This window comes from Dermacentor albipictus, chromosome 1 (genome assembly GCF_038994185.2).
Source record: "Dermacentor albipictus isolate Rhodes 1998 colony chromosome 1, USDA_Dalb.pri_finalv2, whole genome shotgun sequence".
NCBI lineage: Eukaryota > Metazoa > Arthropoda > Arachnida > Ixodida > Ixodidae > Dermacentor > Dermacentor albipictus.
This window is the reverse complement of record NC_091821.1, coordinates 417,598,232-417,623,026: the sequence shown is the minus strand read 5'-3', so window position 1 is coordinate 417,623,026 and position 24,795 is coordinate 417,598,232. Positions and strand designations below refer to the sequence as shown.

Sequence of the window (24,795 nt, the reverse complement as noted above, 5' to 3'; positions counted from 1 at the left end):
GCGCAGTGCTAACATTTTGTTGAAGAACATTTGTGGTCGCATGAACGGCCAACTCTGACGCCGACGATAAATCAAGGCAAAGAAGCTACTCCGAAGAATAGGGCAGCGCCGTGGCTTTTCAATAGAAGCCATGCTCCCTCCCTGTCATCATGTACCCGAAATTTGTTCTCAGTCCTAAAGTTGAACCATTTCATTTTTTTATGGACGGCCATTTTTAATAATGCAGCGCGTAAATAGTTTTGCATAAATAAGATAATCTTGGAACACCTCCGTTCTCTTAGGGCAATCTGCTCAACTATGCCTAAAGAAAAAACTGCGCTCTGGTTAACGTCACCCATAAGGGCGCGATTCCTTCATTCAACCCGTATCTCCGAGCATGCCGCCGGCCTCTTCTCCGTGACGTCACTCTCCGAGCGTTCAGACCTTCTGTTGTCTACGTGGTGTTGGCTGGTGACGGCGTGGCGGCGATGCCCTCTCCCCTCACGCAACACCTGGCGCGCTATGGCGAAAGCAGGCGTTCCGTGTCGCCCACTCTGCTCCGTCCAGGCGCGCACGTGACTTGGTGTCGCAGCCAATGGGAATTTAGGAGCCGTTTCGCTGCTACAGACACCGGCTTTTTTCGCTCAATGGGCCGTTTGATGCTTTCGCATACACATAAAACAACGTTGGGAACCAACTTAACATATTCACTCTAACCGGCTTCGCTTGAACCAGCTTCATTAGTTTGCACGGGGGAAACTTCTTCAGTGGTTTTGAGTTTTTGCATTCTTCCCGAATGACTCTCATTCTTAATTTTCTGCCTCTGCATCTCCCTCCTTCTTCCTTTTCTTCGTATCATCTGCTGCTCGCGATGTTCTGTCCCTTGGTAATTAATGCAAAAGGATGTCGCACGTGTTTACACAGCCGAAGTTTTCATCTCTCGTTGATATTTTATACGAAAGAAATATATGCTAATTTTGCGCGCGAGAACAGAGGGAAGACACCACCGAACAAGCACGACTGACCTTTCATTCCATGAAACACTCTTTGAGAAACGAATCTTAGAAGCTCTGGTGCACTCAGCCGCAAAATGTCGCCCTAATTCTCCGTTCTTGTTCAGAAGCGTATACTGTGCAGGTGTACATGCCTGTGCGAGATTGCGAACATTATACTTAGCCTAACTCCACGGAACCTAACACACACACACACACACACACACACACACACACACACACACACACACACACACACACACACGCACACACACACACGCACAGACACGCACAGACACGCGCACACAAACACACACACACACACACACACAAACACACACACACACACACACACACACACACACACACACACACACACACACACACACACAAAAGCGTCCGTGTGGAAAGCTTTTAAGATTGTGCTTTCTTTATCCGATATTTTCTTGGGGGCGGATGCAGGCGAAAGGGAATGGGGGAGAGGGTGTTAAAGCAAAGCATCCTTTGGCCATAGTCAAGGATGGTATAGCGTTGGTCGGTCGGTCTGTTGGTCGGTCGGTCGGTCTTCCAGTATGTGCCCGGATTTGTTTGCCGATACACATATTAGGACCGATGTTTACATAACCGTGGTATGTACACCGACAAAGTACTGCGAGTAGGCCCACCATTGTTCCGCGTAGCAATATTTAAACCTCTACATATAATGCAGCCTTATAGGTACCTCTAAAGCGCACATACCTCTTAATGAAATAGCGCGTGATATTGAATGGCCGATTTGCTTTTTCGTAATGTGGGCTACCCCATTATTAAAAGAACTGCCCGTGTGCCAGCAGCTTGGTATGTAGAGCAACATTTAGGGCCGCAAAGTAGCACAAGTGAGTTCACCTACGTTTTCGCCTAAAGATGACACCAAAGAAGTTCGCTCGATATACCACAACTTTTATTTACTACAAAGGCTACATTTTCTCGTTCGACCACTGCTTACGTCGTAAAAGGCTTTATTTTGTAATTCTGCTGGTCCGATTGCACTCATTGCTTACATTCTGCTCCGAGAAATGGCCGATCGAAATACGGCCTAAGATAGGACTTTCGTCATGTTGTTCCTCATGGTCATGTTCTGCCGTCTCGAGTGAAAGCTTTCTGCCTGCGCCGTAAGAATTCACCGTGTATTGCGTTCAGTTCTTGCGGAATTCATGCCCATTCTGCGGTGATTCCATAAATTCTGTACTATATTTTCGTAAGAAAGATACGAAAATCACTGCGTATTCATACGACTGTGTGCACACAGAACGCTTCTTCAGAGACATGTTGCAGCCCCTTGTCAATACACTTACATGCAGCCCTGTATAGATAAGCGAAGTCTGTATTATACGATCGCTTTCGAGCGAGTGTTCCATGTCAAACGACGCCACCGTATCGCATCTTCTCGTCTCGCGTGTCTGATTCTCTACAACCTATTCCGGCTTCACAGGAATTGTACAATCACGACATCGTACTTTTCTTTCCTTCTTCGTTCCCCTCTGCTGTTCACATCATGTTCCCTCAACGTAAACACTCTTGTCCATATAAAGTTACACCGCTTTGCGGCCGTATTACTTTCCACATTGTTTGCCGAAGTTCGCCGACGCACCCAGTGTCTTCTAACCGTTTCTTCGGTTTGCTCAGTGCTTGCTTTCCCATTCTTTACTTTCTTTTTCCTCTCTTGACCCGGATGCACGTTTCTCCTTCCTGTGTGCCCACTCTGTGATCCCACTACGTTGTTTTGTCCTGGGAGAAACACGATAGTTCTTCGTCCATCGTCCGCCGAGGGACACGCAATAAAAGAGACTACGTTTGCAGCTCCAAGAAAAAGTTGGCTCTTCCAGGGAAAGTGTGAGCCGGCATATAAAAACAAAAACAAAGGAACGCGATGGAAACAAATACGTTTAAAAGAACGCTGTGCAAACGCGTGAACTGCTTTTGTCTCTCTCGCATGGACGGGCCTCGCGATAAACTAGAGGGGACAAGGTGAAGAAAGGGTCGGAAGTTCGGATGTACGAATGTGGTATGGGGAATGGATACTGAAGAGAGCCGGTGCCGACTCATCGTCAAGTCATGGTCTGCCTGTAGCGGGGCCACGCGCGTGAAGGGAAGAACCTGCGACTGATGTTACGCGTATCGGCACTGGTCACGGGATTGGTATGGACATGTCATGGACATCAAGCGTCCGCCGAGTAGGAAGAGACGAGATTCGTTGCGCGAGTCAACTGAGGGCTGCCTTTCCGATATGAGACTCGTCCACACTGGCCAGAGCGTGTCGATATAAGTTATCAGCCAGTGAAGCACGCACGGCCGCTGTGGCGTACGATCACTTCCATAGCAACTGTGATTGCTCAAGTACGCAAATGAGTCACGGGCAAGGAAAGGAGCGAACACTACGAGCACCGACTTTGTTCGTGTTTTGCTTGCATTGTTAATCAATAAGTCATGATTTACTGACAAAAGACGGTCTGGCCTTTTAGAAGAGTTTGTAGGATGTCTTTACGGTTAACTCTGCTGCAAGAGGTTTGACCGACGCACAAAAGCGCGCAAATATCTGTTTGCATGTACCTCTCCGATATGAACGAGCCGTTATTATTGAAGGGCCGAGAATTTAATTTCCTTTGTCTTCTGGCGAATGCACATCACGCCTACTAGCACTGCACGCCTCTACCGGTAGGCTGAGGAAACGCAAGATAGGCCAGTGGCCTGTCTTATCACACTCGGGCAGACTTAAACAATCGGGCTGGCTCTTAAGTAATGAGTGAGCTGAAGATCGATGTGACCGCAGGTGTGCGCTGCGACGTGGGGCTTATTTCACTACACTGGGTTCAGAAGATATGGCGGTTAAGCCAAATTCGAAAAGAGGTCATCAGCTCTCAATGAGACGCGCAATGAGCGCTGTTCTCGCTGATCTGTAGGCATAGTGTACGCAAAGGGGTTTGGGGCCAGCTGGTATCTAAGTTCATTCCGTGGGAGGTTTCGCGCCTACTTGTAGTCTTGCTTGATGGCGCGCTGGTTTGGCATTAGCCTTCGCTAAGGAAATGTCCAGCGTCAGGCTTAGTTTGCATTTGTCCTTAAAAACAATTCTAGCCTGAGATACTTTTCTGAATGTAGCCCTTGATACGCCTGTGGTGCAACAGTGCCCACATAACTCGAAGAGGCCTCGTTATCACATAGCAATAAACCAGCGCTGAATTCGCCGAGAACGATTAGTCAGGAAATGAGCACTTTAATAATTACAAACACAAACACCTGCTTAGCCTTTTGATTAGGATCAAGTGGACGCAGTTAGGAAAGCAGTAGCGCCGCTCTATAAACATATGAAATGGTTCTATTGTGGATGCACTCGTATTGTTCTGTCGGCAGCTACTAGAGCTGCCCTTCAGATAAGATCACGCTTTTCCTGTGCCATGCAGCTATGGGAATACAGCTCTCTTTTACTAGACGCCAGTTATTTCTTTGTACTGTCGGAAGGAGTTATCCCGAACTACAAAAGGCGACGTTTCAGGCCTATGTACATGCTGCTTCCATGGACACCATGGACTTCCGCGTTCGTACGCTCTTTTATTCCAGTGTATCAATGCGTGCATGGTAGGAGTGCTCAAAGGAAGGATTCAACGCCTCCCTTTCTGAGGAATTTTTCTGATATATAGCTAGGAAAAGAGCCACAAAATTTCACTGTGCTAAAAAGAAAGTTACCTCATGAGAACTAATGTCTGCTGGGGGATCCTTTCGAGGTTTCTTGAAAGGAGTCGTAGTATACAAAAGGTTCGAGGCGTTCCCTTTAGGACACAGCATGAAAAAAAATGTTATAAATTGCATTTTGCAAACTACTTTAATTAGGGAGTCCGCAATACTCGTAATTAGTACCATGCTTTATTTTGCAGGAGCTCGAGCTGCAATTTATACGCATTATAGAGATATGCTTCTTACCTGAAAAAGTTCTTTATCCTAATAAATTTAAAATGTTGCTCTCGTACAAACTAATTAAACGTGCAAACATTGCCGTCAATATGCAGATGGGATAGAGTAATTTTCTTGATCGTAGTTTTGCTCTTGCGAGGCATAAGAATTTGAAAGTCAAGGGAATTTGTCGTGAAATCCACTACAGCGAGTGAAAATGGTATTACTTATGCAACCAAATTATCATTAAACAAACAATATTTTTTATGCGTTAGCATTTTTAGGCTACTTCACGCACTTTCCATTTGTTTGCCATCGCTGCGCCAGACGACAGAATTTTTGGAGCGATACAAGAGGGCGCCGTTTCTGATGAAAAAGGCCCCGGTCAACCGTTCTACAAAAACGCTTGAAAAAGACAGAGGTCGCATCCCAATACAATTAAAGGCAAGAGGCCCGTCCAGCCGTTATGGCGAATATAATATTCGCGAAAGCAAGTGATCCCTGACAAACATACTTAAAGAAGGGAATTGCGCTAAAAAAGACACGGACGAGTAAGGACGTGGACGGGAGCAAACTCGCGACTGATTTTATTCAGAAAGCACATACATATATATACCTAAATTTTTATTCAATAAAGGTGACTTCAGGTGATATCACCTGAAGTCAGGTGATAAATGCGTAAGCGATTCTAGTATCAATTTGTATAAGAAAGAGAAAACGTTCTTGGCATGTGCGCTTAGGCAATGATTGAATAAAAATTTAGGTATATATATGTATGTGCTTTCTGAATAAAATCAGTCACGAGTTTGCGCCCGTCCATGTCCTTACTCGTCCGTGTCTTTTTTAGCGCAATTCCCTTTAAGTATGTACGACCGACTCGTCCAACAACGTGCTCTCCTGACAAAAAATTTTTAAGAACGGAAACTTCGCGAATGCGAACGCCGACCTTAGAGCGTTTCACACAAGTTGTTCGCAGCGCCCTGGAGGCTCACTTCGTCTTAACCCAACTTTAGCACAGCATGGGCCAGATTTCTGGGAAGAAACGATCACGTAAGCTAGCACTTGAGGCCGCTTTTAAGGTTGTTTGTGTTTGTTTAAGGTTGTTTGTTTGTGTATTCAGTGAGCTCAATCAGCGGATTGCGAAATCCGGACAGATTTCTTCGCAGCGAGAATGCGGCTTAAGATTGCAGGGTCTTCGACAGGGCCTACTTTAATCTTGACGTGTTTCATGTCGTTTCATACTACAGGAAGGCAGGGTACTGGTTTCCGAAACCATTTTTTCCTGCCCAACAACGTTCGTCTTTTGCTTGTCCATAAACTGTACCATTACTCATACCTTCACCGGAGTTTTGGGTCACCGATAACCTTCTTTTCAGACCGCTTTTTTTTTTTCAAGGTAATGCGTATAGCTTGTCCCTGAACACTTTATGCTAATTCCTTCATCCCCCGAACAACAGCTCGATGGAATAACCTGCATCATTCATTGGTTCTCAAACCAACTTCACAACTCGCAAAACAACTCTTACGCGCAGAATATGTTTAAATGTTTAGTACATGCTCTTTTTACGCTTGTTCACATTTTTTTCTCAGTATATATATTACTTGTTTCATTGCTCTGTTCAATCCTCTAAACGTTTATACTACTTTTCCGAGTATATCTTTATGTGAGCGTTTTTATGCCTTTATTATATATATATTGTGGTGGCTGATTTTGCGTATCTATGGCCACTATGTTTTGCTACTTTTGTAATCAATATTTCATTTAATTTGTTTTTAATGTGTCGCACTTTTGTCCATTTGCACTTCTCATCACTTACCTTTACTTATCGATGTGTTTGTTTGTACTCTGTTTATAGCGAAATTTTTGGTTCCCCATAGAGCTCCCCTCGCTTTTCCTGTATCACCCTTCCCCCTCCCCCAATCTCTCGCACCCTAAGTGATATCCCTTCGAGGGACCCTAAATGCGATGCAAAAAGAAGAAAGAAAAACAAACAGCAAGGTATTAACATGGACAATCTCGCCGCATCACAATGGGCTGCGTTTGTGGCGTCAGACCAGCTATGTTACATCCTTTATCATGCTGTACATTTGCGCACTTGTCCTCTTTATAATCTTCACAATTTTTATCTACTTATAACTTTCTTACTTTCAGGCCTAGCCCCGAGGGCGATGCCATATGTATAACGAAATTGACGCAAGTATGAACGTAAATTTATATCGGGTAACACATGTCCTTCTACTTATACACGAGGCTGAAGGCACCGCTTTGGCATGTTTGCTTAGAATATTAGTTTTCCTACAAGAAGGACCGATTATAGGCATCCCGGAAGAAGCTAAATGATATCATTGAAGTATTCACGAACGGAGATCAAGGAAGGTTGCGATGCCGTTGAAATCTAGAGAAGGCCAGAGTGTATTTATGAAGATATCACTGATTTGGGCTACGCTCAGTGATTGAACGAAGACGTTAAGAAAAAATTACCCCATTTTTCGCACAATTTTCGTAAATGAAGAAGAATGGTGAAGAAAATCGCACAGTGGACAACATGTTTGGAGAAAAACAGCAGCGGCACCAACTTGAAAACGTTTGGCAAGACACGAGAATTTCTTGTTCAGCGTGTTCATTTATGACAAGCCCGAGTGCACCGCGTGCTTACCTTCCGCGCATTAGGTGAGTCGGTGCAACTGCGTGAGTTTAATTACTCTTAACCATAGTGTGTTTCCGCAGGGCTACCGCGTTTACATGCGTTGTCTTGCGGAAATACGCTGCCATGCGGCGTACTCGTTGAACGACGCACGCTGTGGCATTCCTCGACGGCTGGCTCCCGAATGCCGGGCACTGGAGCGATCACGATTGCCATATATGGACACCTCTCACGAATCATTCCTCCTTCGAGAGGAGGAGGAGGACAGAGAAAAGTAGAAGGCAGGGAGGTTAACCAGAATAACGTCCGGTTGGCTACCCTACAGCGGGGGAATGGGAAAGGGGAAAACAAAGCTCACAGGGAGAGAGAGGAGGGAAGGAAAGAAGGAAATTGGTCTCCTTCGAGACGCATCACACATCGCCTCCGCGCTCGTGGCAGCACAAAGAGCACAACAACTACAGGCGACCAGGCCACGAGCATGTTATCCTCTACTGCTGCAACACTGATAAAGTCAAACGAGCTTTGTGCCATTTAGATTCCAACATTTAAACGACTTTGTGCGCGTGTTTTTGTCACTGATCGATGGCCACCATCGCGAGGCTGAATAATTCCTGTAATTCGGTCCCAATTAAGATGGCTAGGGGCTTTTCAGTGCAATAAGAAGTGAGACCGGGCTAGAAGCCGCGCAAAAGGAAACCATTATTAGTGAGTGGTACATTGATGGTCACGGAAATGATCAACATGGTACGCGCGTGCGGAGCATTGAGTAATCGTCAGTTTAAAGCTTTCTGCCCAATAGAGAAGAAGCCTACACTATAAAAAAAGTGCAGAAATACATAAAATAGTAACGCCAGGTTTTGATAAGAGAAGGATGAACGCCTGCTCTAAACTGTCGGGACGGCCTGAGGCAAATGTTACTGGACCGTTGTTCCTCGTTAACCGTATACTGCGCGGTCGAGGCGTCGAACGAATGCCACTGCATTGATCCTACGAGGAGAATACTTGCAATCGTAGTAATAGACTGGGATGACGAGGCGAAACTAATATCATAAAGTACAAGGTGCGACAGCTCAAAGCACAACATTGCCTGAAAAAAAAAGGAGGAGAAAGAAAAAGATACGATGGCGTAAATGCATGAGCGACGCGACAGTCTGTTGAGCAACTTCTATGCTTGTCGTTTTAGTAAAGTTTGCTTTTCTGCACGTGTTAATTTATAACCCCCTCCGAAAAACCTACATGCAGGCTATCTAATAATCCCACATGAATATTGCAGGGAGTCCATATAAAAACACCGTTGATTAGTGGTTTTATGTTCCCCCTCCGTTATTTCGTATCCGGGGCTTTCTTTTTAGCATGCGCAAGGTCTCTTTATAAGAGTACCTAGTTGGGCTAGTTGGCGAATAGATTAATAAGGATGTATGGCGCAAGGTGAAAATTACCGGAATAAGAAGAGAAAGAAAGAGCCTTGAGGATGTTGGCCAGCGGTGCCGGAAGCTGTGCTGTGGAACGACCAGTATTGATACCTATGCCAATGTTGGCGCTCTTTCTGTCTTCTGTAATTTCTTCGGGGAATTTTAATCTTGCGCCACACATCCTTCTCAAGGTCTGTTGCTTGGAAGTGCTTATCTGTGGTAATTGAATAAAGTATTTCAGTTGCGAGTGGCGACGTTAGCACTCCCCTGTTCTGGCGTGTTCTGTTTGGTGCCTGAGGCAACTCCATGAATATGTACCACCAAGCCAGCTCAAACTATCTTTACCTAAACGGAAATAAAGGCGACAACGTTGTTCAGCATTGCCATACCTTTTACTCAGCCAATTGTATGACTTGCTTTTCACAACCCGTCTTTCAAAACAAGGTAGCAGAAGATTGCGTATCCGGAACAAAAAGTCACATTCTATAGCAAACATTTGCGCAGAACCACGAGTAGCTATCGCATACAAGTAGGTTTCGGCATGTCATTAATGAGAGCCTCCTGCCACTTCTCCCTATACCTCCCCCCCCCTTTTTTTTTGCTCCCCCACGAAGGTGCTCTACCATCCCCACGTCCTGTCCTCTCTGCTCGCCATCGCCGTCAACATCGGCCGTTCCGGAGAGCAGCTTCCGGCACCACTGGCCGCCATCCTCAAGGCGAGTCACTTCCGCCTTTACCGAGGTGCTGCATAATTATCAAGCAGTCAGGAAAAGCGTCGAACTGACTTTTGCAGTGCACCGAAGTCAATTTTATCAAGATCTTTACACGCGAGAGAAAGACAGAGATAACACACACACACACACACACACACACGCACACACACACACACACACACGTATATATATATATATATATATATATATATATATATATATATATATATATATAGAGAGAGAGAGAGAGAGAGAGAGAGAGAGAGAGACAGAGACAGAAAGAGAGAGAGAGAGAGATGGTGGCTCGTTTCGTTCATTTAGACTGACCAAAACCGAGAAAGTTTGACAAGGACAGACCTGAGTTGTCAGAGAGATACTGCAGATCATGACATGATGGCCGATAAGGTATTGGACATCCCTTAATTGTTGCACCAAGTTCGTTATAACATGCAGCATTGCCAAAGCGCTCAATTGTCAGTAGGAGGATAAATGTTGTGCCTCTCGTTGTGGCGATAGGGAATGTGTTTCAAGTGCGGGAAAAAAAAATATCGAGATGTTTGAATAAAAATGAACGGCGCAGGACAGACCCAGACGGAGGAACACATACAACTGCAGGACGGGTGCGTCGTATGTGTTGCTCCGTGCACGCCTGTATTGCGCCGTTTATTTTCTATTCATGCATGACGCACCAACTATTATAGTTCAAACTGACATTCTGCTTGATCAAAATTTTTTTTGTCTAGGCGGCAGCGGTAAACTCGTACCTCGCATGCCTGATGCCTATGTCAAATGAGTGTTATTCTACTATAGTGTAACAATAACGGAGCCTTAAAACATGTAAACGCAGCTATTAGTAATTTAAAGCTATCAATAATTTAAAATGTCTCGTGCCAACAATTCCTGGTGCGATTGCTTGACGCGTTTGCCATTGCAGGAATGGCATTGCTCAATGCCCCCCATTCGTTAACTCAAGGATACAAATATCGGGGCTTACCGAGACTTAGTAATATTCTTCCAGCTTAAGCACCATTAAAGTTCTTGTGGGCAGGTGTGCGCTACATAGGGGGGCACAGTTAATAAATGAGTTTCTAGGAGAAATATGTTTTGCTTGCGAAACTTCGAATTAATTTTCCAAGCAGCGTCATTGTTACACAGACAAAAAAAGTAAATACTGCCTGATTAATAAGCTCCTTGCTTAAACTATTTAAAAAGGGGGGAACGCTCAAGATTAATATGAAGTAAAACATCGCGAAAGTAAGCTTGTCGAAAATATTGACGACCCTCTAAGTTACCTAGTTTCACTTAATGAAGTCGAGTAACTTTGCTAGTCACACACACAAGATTCAAGTAATTACCCGAGAAAGAAATTCTTGCTAAGAAGTCCTTACCACACTTGTATGCCTTGGGGGTACTCAGAGGGAGCCAAAAACAGAAATACATTATTTGATGGTCGTGGGACTCGTGTAGCGTTCTTTACAAAAATAGAAAAAATGTGCACAAGCCATCGTCGATGATGGTCAATGTAAGTGGATGGCCGAAAGTCTCTAGAGAGGTGTCCCCTTTATCGAAAGAATTGAGCGCTTGAAGGCGTGTAGCTGCGGCGATGAGGATATTTAACTAGGTGTCGTCGTTTCATTGCGCAGCTTCGTAAAGAACACGGCCGTTGACCAGTAAATCTGTGGCGGTAATATTATGGGTGGCTTATTTGCCGATTATTTGCACGTGTGTTGTCTTCGGCGGCGCGAGCGCTGGCGTGGAAGGCGACTGCCATCCTCCTCTCCCACAACCACTACCGTGGGAGAGGGTGGCAGCTGAAGCGGACCGCTGTACTTCCCGGTTGCTCTACCACAGCAAACTCCTAAAACTTCGGGCGCACAAAAGCTCTTGCACGACACCACGGGTATTGTGGTCCTCGGTATTAACCGGTCACTGCGCGCGCACGCACGCACGCACGCACGCACGCACGCACGCACGCACGCACACGCACACGCACGCACGCGCACACGCACACACACACACACACACACACACGCGCGCGCGCGCGCACGCACGCACGCACGCACACACACGCACACACGCACACACACGCACACACACACAAACACACACACGCACGCACGCACGCACGCACGCACGCGCACACACACACACACGCGCACAGACACACACACGTGCGCGCGCGCAGCAATTTATTTAAAAGAAGCGAAATGCACGCGAACAACACGAAACGAAGCTGCACAACAATGCAGCCCTGGTTCCGTTACGTGGAGTGAGTAAATTTCTAAATTTAGTGAAAGTATTGTGTTTTGTAGACTTTACATGCCAGTGCGTCTTTAAGAAGTCTTTCTTTTTTCGGCTGTTTTCGGCTGCGTGTATGCCCACTGCAACCGGTCAGGCAATCAGATCAGGTCAGGTCAGGTCACGGCAATCAGGCGTACGGCAGGGCGAAACGCGCGACATTGGGGCACACCGGACGCTTTTGTATAATACATCATCATCGAAGGCCCGCAATTTCACAAACATCGGGACACGCGTGATCACCTTGAACTATGAGATATGTCCTCCTTATCTGTTATAACATCGCGCGAATCCTAGGTCTGTCCGTACAAAGAGCCTCGCGCGATTTTCTTGTGGACAGCAGTAACTTCAGTAGTTACTTGTATATAGAGCGTAATGTCGGACCAAATTTTAGAGCTCAGCTTTTAAACGCCCGTTCCTGCGGCGAGCGTCGGCGTCGGCGTAACCGAGCTAACGAGCACAGCGAAGGAGGAAAGAGCAAACGCGGAGCGCAGCTGGGGATGAAATAAGCGAGGAGGAAAGCGAAGAACAGTGCAGCAGAACCATTAGGCGAAAAGCGGAGGGGGAGGGTATGGCGAAAGGGCCAGAGGAAAAGCGTGGTGTGGCGAAGATGGCTGCGAGATGGCGCCAGGGTAGCGCGTGTCGTGTGAAAGGTCTGTCGGCTATGACTGCTGTGAATCGTGCCCACGTGCCACCCACACACTGGCTCTCACGATATCCAGAGGAGGTATTCTGCGACGATCACTTTCGGCGATACTACCGCCTTGGCCATGCCTTCGTCATCAGTGCACGCCGATTGGCTGTTTTAGCACGACCGTAAAATAAATAGCGCCTTCCAGTAGTTTCGGCCTACGTCAATTTTACGCCGTGGTGTTATCGGGTGCTCCCGACATATATTGAATATACGAACGCGTCTTTTCGGGGTCGGTTGGCGGTAAATGTAGTAGGCAGAAGAGAGGTGGTAGGTTATAGTATTTTTTGATGGCGGTTTGCACGCAGTATTGCTCAGCGATATTTGTGGACTTTTGATCGGCTAGATCATTGTGTTGCCTTGTGTAAGTGACAATTTTCGGATACTTTGTTGTAGGCGGCGACAGCGACACTCTGAACAGCGCGTTGCTCACGTGCTTACCCGCGCGCCGGCGAGAACGACATGCCCACCGGCGGGCAGAAGGACAGCAGACGACTTTACGACGACGTCTAGCGCGTCTTGTTTGAGGGCTCCGCTGTAGTTTTGTCATGATTACCCATTAGCTAGCTGAACGTGCGTCAAAACGTAGGCATTTATTTCTCAAAGAATATACGGACAATAAACTCGCACAAGCACTGCGGCGCTTGCCTTTTTCTGTGCTCAGGCTCAACCCATTTCAACAGGGAGAAGCCTTGTGTACACGTTGCCCGCGTATGCTGACCCTCCCGTTGTGCAGGATGACCGACATACAGACGCAGAAACAAAGCACATCATTTTATAAGGTCATCTAGATTATACTTCACAACCACGTGAGTTGTAGCACAATTTATTCATTAAAAAGACATTTCACACTCCCTTCCTCAATTTATTTTACCTAAGACGGCCGTGCCCAGCCGCAGTCAGTGCGCAGAACCCGTCGTGCGGCCATTACACTCGAAAACAACACACCTGAGCCGCTATGCACTCCCAGGGTGCGCTCCCTTGTTTGTTGTGAAGAGTTCGACAGCGCGCGTTGCTAGTGCATGCAGCTGACGTCACGGGCTGGCAGCCAGTTGACTTATGTTTAAGAAAGGCGTGGCATAGCACACGCGGCTTATTTAAACATAAGTCAACTGGCTGCCAGCCCGTGACGTCAGCTGCATGCACTAGCAACGCGCGCTGTCGAACTCTTCACAACAAACAAGGGAGCGCACCCTGGGAGTCAGGTCAGAGGTGAGTCAGAGGTCAGAGTCAGGTCAGAGGAGAGGAGGAAACTCGACTCGCTCATTCGACGGTGCATAAAGAGGGCCTTAGGCTTACCAATTACCACCTCCACAGAAAAACTCCTCTCTATGGGAGTGCACAATACCTGGGACGAAATAGCGGAGGCTGTCAGAATTTCGCAGCTTGAAAGATTAAGCCGAACGACCACGGGCAGAGCTATTCTCGATATGGTAGGCCTGCAAACAGACAGGGGACTACGAGGCAAGACAAACATCCCGCTGGACTGCCGAGAAAATATAATCATTCCTCCCCTCCCTCGTAACATGCATCCCATATTCCACACGGAGAGGAGGGAAAAAAGAGCAGAAGCACTAATCAAACGCTTTGATTCAATGAACAGCAAGTCAGTTGCGTACGTGGACGCGGCAAGTGGCAAGTCGGGTGCGGCGGTCGCCTCGGTGGTCGACGGCCGAGGTGCCCCCGTATCGGCCGCCACCATTAGAAGCCGCAACTCGGAAACGGCTGAAGAAGTTGCGATAGCGTTCGCTTGCGTGGGAACGGAAGCAAATTTCATAATTAGCGATAGCAAAACGGCCATCTGGAATTTTGGAAAGGGCAGGATTTCGCCCGAAGCGGCAAGGGTTCTGGCCAGTAGACGGCTGAACAGAAAAATTAGCCTAATTTGGACCCCTGCACACACGTCCGTTCCTGGCAACGAGGCGGCCCACGAGTTAGCCCGAGCTCTCTACTTCCGGGTGGCTGTGGAACCGCCCGACTGCCGGAACATGGACGAGCGTGTGCAAAATTATACGGAGATTGTCGAAAATTATCGGCTACGCAGGAGACTGGTGCCACCACCGGATAAAAGTCTAAACAATAGAGAGGCAGTCGCATGGCGGCGCCTGCAAGCTGGGAACTTCGTAAACCCGGTCTGGGCATACCATGTTATGCATGACAGAGAAACCGATAAGTGCAAACACTGTGGGGCGAGAGGGACCCTCGATCACATAATCTGGGAATGCGCTAGCTCACCAGGGGCTAAACCAAACATAAATTGTAGAGAGGCCTGGGAAGCCCTGCTGCGGAGCGAGGACCCTACTCCACAGCAACACGCCATCCGCCTGGCGGAAGAAGCCGCGAAGAGTCAAGACCTCTTTGCTTGCTTCTAATCGCGGAGGTTCCGGCCCCCGTCCCCAAGGCCTGTGTGCCGGGGACGGGGAGTAGGGGCCTCCTTATCCGGCGGTACAATAAAGTTGCTATCATCATCATCATCCAGTTGACTTATTGAACGTGACTATTGCCGAGGCAGGCACGTACCCAGGGGGGGGCCCGGGGGGGCCCGGGCCCCCCCCGAAATCAAGTGGCATACTCCCCCCCCCCTCCCCACCCATGCCACCACTCCTCACACATTCCTAAAGCGCCGCCAGATCAATGTTGAGGCTTCGCAGCTGTTCATCGGTCAGCATTATGCTGCCTTTTTCATTCCTTTTAGATGGCGGTAGTTATCGGCATCTCTTGTAATGTGAAGGACAGTTTTCTCGTAGATTCCGCACCCGCGCGATTAACTCGAGATGCGTTCAGTTGTCACCATCTATTCAACCGTCACGCGCATAGCTGTTGCTTTTGTTAGTTCAACCTTCTTTGTTTAGGCTGATCCTGGGACCATGAGAGGGATGCGGATGTTACTCAGCTGGTCTGTACTCTCATGGAATGAGTTGCGGCTGGAGAAAACGTCAATTGCATTTAACTTATCCCTTTGCTTCATTGTTTCCTTGAGTTACGGCTCACCCCGACGCTGGCAGATGCCCGGAACCATATACACGTGATATGGGTTAGATAAGGTGGGAAATAAAATAATGTGAAAGAGCGTGCATCATGAAACCCTGCAATAACTCTTAAACCCATATGCAAGATGACTGTCGCCCGTTACCTCGTCTGTTTTTCCCTAACTGTATAGCACCTTTCGTGCAAAATTGGCTACTGGAAACAAAAATCGCAAGGAGTTGAGAAATTAAGCGATCTACTAAGGGAGAGCCAAGGCAACAACCAAACTGCAAGCAAAAGCGAATAATAAAAAAGTTAACCGTTGTTTATGAGAATATTTATGGATCAACATCTTTTTATTTAAAAAGGAAGTAGAGAAAAGGCCGCCGGAAGTGGAGAACGATTACTTGTTTTGAATACGCTTTCTACAGTTATCGGTCGAACCACCTCACGTAGCCACTTCTCTGCTGTGCTTATGTGGGTGTTTTTCTAACCTTTCGCAGTGAGCGCAGTACGTCTAGAATCGCAGAGTCTTGCGCTCTACGCGGTAGTATGGGACTGGTGGCCGCACAGCGTTACGCAATTCGCGGAACTGTCAAAACTGATCAACAAGGCGAAAATAACTGATATTCGAAACTATAACATGAGAAAGACTGAAGAAGCCGTAAAAAATGAACGCAGCCTGAAATTAGTAAAAAAGAAACCTGGAATAGGACAAACCATGATGTTTGCACTAAAAGATAAGAAGGATAATATCATCAGCAATCTCGAAGATATAGTAAAAGTGGCGGAAAAATTCTAAGCTGACCTGTATACAGTACCCAGAGGAGTCACGATAGTTCACTTAGAAAGAGTAATGAACAGGATACAGAAACTCTCCTATAACTAGCGATGAGGTCAGAAGGGCCCTGCAAGACATGAAACGATGAAGAGCGGCAGGATAAGGTGGAAGGAAGGAAGGAAGGAAAACGTTATTTGGTCCTGCAAGTAGTGATAATTAATCACTAAGCGCGCCGCTGCCACGGCGGGACCGGAAGGCCAAGCCTCACGGCCACATCGTGAGCCTGCTGGACAGCCCAGAATTGTTCATCCATGTCCGGGCTGCGAAGTGCAGCCTCAATAACAGTCGATTTAGTCAAAGATGGAGGAGACATAATGCTTGGAAAACTGGCGGCTCTTTATACGAAGTGTCTATCGACTGCAAGGGTCCCAGAAAAGTGGAAGAATGCAGACATTATGCTAATCCACAAAAAAAGGAGACGTTAAAGAATTGAACAATTATGGGACCATTCCCTTGCTCCCAGTATTATATAAAATATTTACCAAAATAATCTCCAATAGAATAAGGTTAACACTGGATTTTGTCAACCAAGGGAACAGGCTGGCTTCAGGAAGAGATACTTTACAATGGATCACATCCATGTCATCAACCAGGTTATCGCGAAATCTGCAGAGTACAATAAGCATCTCTATGTGGCTTATATAGATTACGAAAAGGCATTTGATTCAGTAGAGATACCAGCAATCGTAGAGGGACTACGTAATCAATTAGTACAGAACGCTTAAGTAAAAAGCTAGGAAAATATTGCTACATGCGTGAGGTATCTGTTTGTTTGAACGAGGCGCGTAGGCGCCATCACTCCAGAAAAGAGTAGGAAGAACGAACTGGGCTCGCGCTGTGAATCTAACCGGTCAGCGCTGCAACCGTTGTTGTAAATATAATCTGTAAATAGTTTCTCGTCTTACTGACTCGTCTTTCACGTTAGAATATCTACGAGGTTCTACAGCTACCTTAATTCTACACAAGAAAAGCAGGGAGATACCTATAGAGAAAGGGGTCAGACAGGGAGACACAATTTTTCCAAAGCTATTTTCTGCGTGCTTAGAAGAATTCAAGCTATTAAACTAGGAAGGCTTAGGAGTAAGGATCGACAGCAAATATCTGAGCAACCTTCGGTTTGCCGATGACATTGTTCTATTCAACAACAATGCAGACGAGTTACAACAAATGATTGGAGACCTTAACAGAGAGAGTGTAAAAGTGGGGTTGAATATTATTATGCAGAAGATGAAGATAATGAGAAATAGCCGGGCAAAGGAACAAGAGATCAGGATGGCCAGCCGGCCACTAGAGACTGTGAAGGAGTACGTTTACCTAGGTCAATTAATCACAGGGAACCCTGATCATGAGAAGGAAATTCACAGAAGAATAAAAATAGGTTGGATAGCATACGACATACATTTCCAGCTCCTGACTGGAAGCTTACCATTATTATTGAAAAGTAAGGTGTGCAATCAGTGCATTTTGCCAGTTCAATATGTCCAGTGCCAATGCATTTGCCAGTGCATTTCCCAGTGCATTTTGCCAGTGCATATGGGGCAGAGACTTGAGAGCAACTTAAGGACCACGCAAAGAGCGATCGAACGAAGATTGCTAGGCATAACGTTAAGAGAGAAAGAGAGTAGTTTGGATCAGAGATCGAACGGCTATAGACGATATTCTAATTGACATCAAGAGGAAAAAATGTAGCTGGGCAGGTCATGTAATGCGCCGGTTAGATAAAGGTAGGACCATTAGGGTTACAGAATGGGTACCAAGAGAAGAGAAACGCAATCGAGGACGACAAAACACAAGGTGGAGCGATGAAATTAGGAAATTCGCGGGCGCTAGTTGGAATCGGTTGACGCAGGACAGGGGTAATTGGAGATTGCAGGGAGAGGTCTTCGTCCTGCAGTGGACATAAAACAGGCTGATGATGATGATGATGACGACGATGATGATGATGATGGAGGTGGTGGGCCCCCCCCGAAAAAAAATCCTGGGTACGTGCCTGTGCCGAGGGATAGTATAGATAGCATCGCCGAAAGTGATCGTCGCAGAATACGTACCCAGATCAGTGAAGCAATCGGGCCACACGTTTGTAACGTGCCGCACGACTCAGAGTTTCCGCGTCAGCCAATATATCGCGAAATGAAAACAAGTATAAAGCTGCGCTCAACTTTCACATTAGGGAGTATCATAATGGTTCGTGAAGTTTTTTTCTATCAGAAGGTAACGTGCGTTATAATGAGCGTCTCGTGTCATCAACTTTCCCAACATTTTGTGGACTTTGGTGTCATTTTTCTGCATAGCAGAAGTAAGTGAGGTGCATTTGCACCTTAATGGCGAGAGAGAAACAGAATGATCGGAGGAAGGAGCGGGAAACTGAACAGAAAAAACCGGTTTGCTATACCTATACTGGGGAACGAGGGAATAAGTGGCAGAAGGATAAAAAGAAAGTGGTGAGAGGGACAAAGATCTCATGCACCCGCCCACAGCTGCAAAAAATGGTAAAAGCCATTTTTTTGCAGGCTTGCGCTCCCTAAGACTGTTTTCATCGCGCTCTGCTGCGATGACTTATGAGGCCAGCATTAAAAAAACACACACATGAACAAAAAAGAAACATGGCGTGTATAGGTCTAGACTCTATATCAAGTCATTATTATGAAGTGTAAACCTATTTTCAAATGAAATTGAACAAATTCTGGAGTTTTACGTGCCAGAACCAGGGTCTGATTATGAGGAGGCCTCAATGGGGCGCCCCGGAATAATTTTGGCCAGCTGCGGATATTTAACGTGAATCAAATACATGGTAGACGAGTGTTTTGCATTCCGCTGCCATCGGAATGCGGTTGGCACGGCCTGGGTCTCATGCCATAAACAGTGGGTATACCGCAGCTGGTGAGCCTAATTTTGCGCCATTTCATTGTGAAATGTTTTGATGGTTTCTATCTAAACTGCTTCCTCATTTAGAGTTCTTTTGTTTCTCTTTAGCTATGATTCTGGGATTGCCCCCTCTTAAGTAGCCAAACTTTCCATACCGTCACAGTTAACAAACAAACAAACAAACAAACAAACAAACAAACAAACAAACAAACAAACAAACAAACAAACAAACAAACAAACAAACAAACAAACAAACAAACAAACAAACAAACAAACAAACAAACAAACAAACAAACAGACAGACAAACAAACAAACAAACAAACAAACAAACAAACAAACAAACAAACAAACAAACAAACAAACAAACAAACAAACAAACAAACAAACAAACAAACAAACAAACAAACAAACAAACAAACAAACAAACAAACAAACAAGCGAACAAACAAAAAACAAACAAACAAGCAAACGAACGAACAAACAAACAAACAAACAAACAAACAAACAAACAAACAAACAACGACGACGATAACAGCAACAAAAAAAAGAACGACAGCAAACACAATGTCGGCAGTTTCATTCGAAGGGCGATGCATCGACCTGCTGGCTCTACGCCGAACGCTAGGTATTTCCTGCTATGCAGCAGGAACAGCGCACTTCCAGCTACCAGGCGCCTCACAACGTTGCCGCGATGAACACCGCCAGTGGCGTTGCGGGCGTCGCCCCTCGTTCGTGCACGAGATGAGACCGACGGGGACCGGAGGCGTTAGTCGGCAGCCAGTTTTACTGTGCGTTATGCTCAGACCAGTGCATACACAAAGCAGCTCAGCTGAAACGCTAGTTTGCTTATAGTATACAGTGTGCGTGCATACAATGGTGATGCTGGCTGCAGAAGGCAAAAGCTGCTCTTGTTCCGCCGCAGAAGCGACTGATCGTATCGTCGACGGTACGTCCACTCCGCTTTGTCGTTTTTGCAGCCAAACGGGGCACTCCACGTCTCTGGAGGGATTCTAACCCCCTTCGTGCGAGCCGCGCATGCGCTGTTAGCGAGGACAACGCGACGATGGTGGCGCAGACGGCGTGAAACACCGCTCCGCCTTCTCGGATTATAGACCTAACTGTTATGAATTTGCTTTCCTTGGGCGCCTGGACTCTCGGGCACAACGGCGGGAAGGCCTGCTTTGAGCTACCATCCAATATTTTCTGGCGCAGTCAACGCACAGACGTTTTAAGTTTGCTTTTATTTCCACCGAAATGGAATTTGTTTTGCATTTATTTTTTCACTTAATGCTTTATTTTCGTAAAATCAATACCTTTCCCCTTTCTCGTTATTCTAAGGTGCCTACTCGTCAATATTGTTTCAGTTATTTTACATATCTTTTTAGCTATTTTGTTTCAAATTAACTGGTTCTTGAGGCAATCTTCCAGAGTGAGCATATGCCACTAACTTCAGGGTTCTCTCTATTTATAAGATGGGCAGTGTTTGTTACAAGAGCCTGCTGCTGTACCACTCCTCATGGTTGAGCTGGGCTATTTTTAAACACGTCATCACACCTATCACATTTACCAACATCATCGTCGCAGTAAAATGCCTCCAGAACTGGAGGACAGCAGACATAAGCCAGACAATGCAGCAGACAATGCCAGCAGACATAAGTATGTCTGCTGGCATTTTTCGAATTTTGACGTCTCAGCCAATTTTCACTCAGCAGTTGGCAGGTCTAAAAAAAATGAAATACGTTGAAAAAACACGCAATAACGGTAACTTTCTATTTAAGAGCAAGAAAGAAGAAAATAATAAAAAAATATTGTACATTTCGGTACAACGATTGCTTGATAATAACATCTGCGCTTCAAGCGGGTTTGACTAAAAATAAAAAAAGAAAGAAAGGTGAACTCGATCTAGGGCTTCTTTCTGAATCCCAGGACAATAAGCTGCGTCCGCATAAAGTTCTTTTTTCGCAAAGTATCCCACAAGGAATCTAAGCTCGCGTTGAAAACATATAAAACATTAAGAGAAGTTTAAAACTCGAATGAATAGATCTGGCTTGCTTGCCACCACCGCACACATTCGCCATAGCCATTCCCAAGTCCGTTTGATGCGGACAGAGCGCTGCAGCCTTTCGCCGACACAGCTCGTCACTGAAGTGGAATGGGTCCCAGCTGGCCCGACCGACTAAAGTTCATTACTTCTGCGTCGATCCGAAACTGGCCGCCTCAGCTGCCCGAATTTGTTGCTCCTACACTCGGGAAAGTATCGCGGTAGTTGGGTTTCCATACGTGAACGACGGAGGCTTTAGCGTCGAACGGGTAACCTAGTACGTCTAAGGCGAATGCCCACGAGGCTGTGACTTGGTAACGTCGCCGGAAGGAGTGCGGCTGACCTGGGCAATGTTATTATGAATGCCGTCTGCTGGCGGCGGTTCATGTCGTCTGGAGCACATTGATGCAAGAAAAAAAAAAAAAACGAAGACGAAGAGAAAGCGGGCCGTAATGGGGGGGGGGGGGGGGGGGGAATGATCGGTGCCAGGGTACTGTAGCGATTATATTGCAATTCTTTCCCTTTTCGCAGTTCGACGGTGGTCCCTAACGGCACTTCGTCTACGTTCTCACGAAAGTCGGCCGACCATGAGAGGTGGATGATAAGAAAGCAACGTAATCGAGAGAAAGGAATCGCTACATTATACTGACCCAGGGTGCAATCATCAGTACGCAATACACGAGCACGCATTGTTTAACGAAGCACGAAGCGGCTATCGTAATCGAAGGATCACAGGGGAAATCATAGGAAACGTAGCCAAAGCGAATTGGAAAGCATTGAAGTATATTCTACCAGTGTCTGCCTTGGGGCTTTCTCGAGAAGAAGTTTGTCAGTACAAAGGGATGAAGCTTGAACTCGTTATTGTAATGTACATATTCTCGTAGTTACCACAAAGAACTTGGGCAGCAGTAACCAATAAACAATTGCTAACTGTAATCTGTAATCTCATCGACACTTCCACTGGAATCCATTAATGCCGAGATGTCTAGAGGAACTTGAAATCCCACAAGTAACGCCAGAAGAAGTAAAGAACGCCTTGGGAGCTATGCAAAGGGGGAAGGCAGCTGGGGAGGATCAAGTAACCGCAGATTTGTTGAAGGATGGTGGGAACATTGTCCTAAAAAGACTGGCCACCCTATATACACAATGCCTCATGACCTTGAGCGTACCGGAATCTTGGAAGTACGCTAACATAATCCTAATCGATAAGAAAGGGGACGCCGAAGACTTGAAAAATTATAGACCAATCAGCTTACTGCCCGTTGCCTACAAAGTATTTACTAAGGTATTTACTAAGGTATTTACTAAGGTAAAGAACTTGGGCAGCAGTAACCAATAAACAATTGCTAACTGTAATCTGTGATTTTTATTCTCATCGACACTTCCACTGGAATCCATTAATGCCGAGATGTCTAGAGGAACTTGAAATCCCACAAGTAACGCCAGAAGAAGTAAAGAACGCCTTGGGAGCTATGCAAAGGGGGAAGGCAGCTGGGGAGGATCAAGTAACCGCAGATTTGTTGAAGGATGGTGGGAACATTGTCCTAAAAAGACTGGCCACCCTATATACACAATGCCTCATGACCTTGAGCGTACCGGAATCTTGGAAGAACGCTAACATAATCCTAATCGATAAGAAAGGGGACGCCAAAGACTTGAAAAATTATAGACCAATCAGCTTACTGTCCGTTGCCTACAAAGTATTTACTAAGGTAATCGCAAATAGAATCAGGAACACCTTAGACTTCTGTCAACCAAAGGACCAGGCAGGATTCCGTAAAGGCTACTCAACAATAGACCATATTCACACTATCAATCACGTGATAGAGAAATGTGCGGAATATAACCAACCCTTATATATAGCTTTCATTGATTACGAAAAAGCGTTTGATTCAGTCGAAACCGCAGCAGTTATGGAGGCATTACGGAATCAGGGTGTAGATGAGCCGTAAGTAAAAATACTGAAAGACATCTATAGCGGCTCCACAGCCACCGTAGTCCTCCATAAAGAAAGCAACAAAATCCAAATAAAGAAAGGTGTCAGACAGGAAGATACGATCTCGCCAATGCTTTTCACAGCGTGTTTACAGGAGGTATTCAGAGACCTGGCGTGGGAAGAATTGGGAATCAAAGTTGATGGAGAATACCTTAGCAACTTGCGATTCACTCATGATATTGCCTTGCTTAGTAACTCAGGAGACCAATTGCAATGCATGCTCACTGACCTGGAGGGGCAAAGCAGAAGGATGGGTCTGAAAATTAATCTGCAGAAAACTAAAGTAATGTTTAACAGTCTCGGAAGAAAACAGCAGTTTACGATAGGTAGCGAGGCACTGGAAGTGGTAAGGGAATACATCTACTTAGGGCAGGTAGTGACCGCGGATCCAGATCATGAGACGGAAATAAACAGAAGAATAAGAATGGGCTGGGGTACGTTTGGCAGGCATTCTGAGATCATGAACAGCAGTTTGCCATTATCCCTCAAGAGAAAAGTGTATAATAGCTGTGTCTTACCAGTACTCACCTACGGGGCAGAAACCTGGAGGCTTACGAAAAGAGTTCTACTTAAATTGAGGACGACGCAACGAGCTATGGAAAGAAGAATGATGGGTGTAACGTTAAGGGATAACAAAAGAGCAGATTAGGTGAGGGAACAAACGCGAGTTAATGACATCTTAGTTGAAATAAAAAAAGAAAAGAAATGGGCATGGGCAGGACATGCAATGAGGAGGGAAGATAACCGATGGTCATTAAGGGTTACGGAATGGATTCCAAGGGAAGAGAAGCGTAGCAGGGGGCGGCAGAAAGTTAGGTGGGTGGATGAGAAGTTTATAGGTGGGTGAGAAGGTGGGTGGAGAAGTTCGCAGGGACAACATGGCTACAATTTGTACATGACCGGGGTTGTTGGAGAAGTATGGGAGAGGCCTTTGCCCTGCAGTGGGCGTAACCAGGCTGATGATGATGATGATTATGCAATTGTAGGAAATTATGTTGCTAATTTAATTCAGAATAAATGGGTGATTGGATGCCTAGCATGGCCAAGTGGTAGATAAATAAGCTCGTATGCACCTATACCGACGACCTAGGGTTTGGCTAAGGCACAATAGCGAGAATAATGAGATTAGATAGATAGATAGATAGATAGATAGATAGATAGATAGATAGATAGATAGATAGATAGATAGATAGATAGATAGATAGATAGATAGATAGATAGATAGATAGATAGATAGATAGATAGATAGATAGATAGATAGATAGATAGATAGAAAAATAGCGATGACGATGGCGAAAGCAATATTAGGAAAGGGAATTAGGTCGACAAGACGAGCGTCCTGTTTACTACCCTATACTGGGGGATAAGAGAAAGGGGGAATAGAAAGATGAAAAGAGGCAAAGAGTGGAGCTCAGCGGGTGCGGCTGAAG

General features: G+C 46.0%; 1 protein-coding gene and 1 long non-coding RNA gene across 2 annotated transcripts in view; one reads left to right on the top strand and one right to left on the bottom strand.

The window, feature by feature from the left end:
• Nucleotides 1-24,795, top strand: part of LOC135900366 (lysosomal cholesterol signaling protein-like) — a 187,923-nt gene that overhangs the window by 82,567 nt on the left and 80,561 nt on the right. The window contains exon 5 of the mRNA XM_070532233.1: nt 9,567-9,668. Within this exon, the coding sequence (XP_070388334.1) occupies nt 9,567-9,668 (102 nt within the window). The remainder of the gene's footprint in view (nt 1-9,566; nt 9,669-24,795) is intronic.
• Nucleotides 1-24,795, bottom strand: part of LOC135900425 (uncharacterized) — a 142,323-nt gene that overhangs the window by 60,665 nt on the left and 56,863 nt on the right. The window lies entirely within an intron of this gene.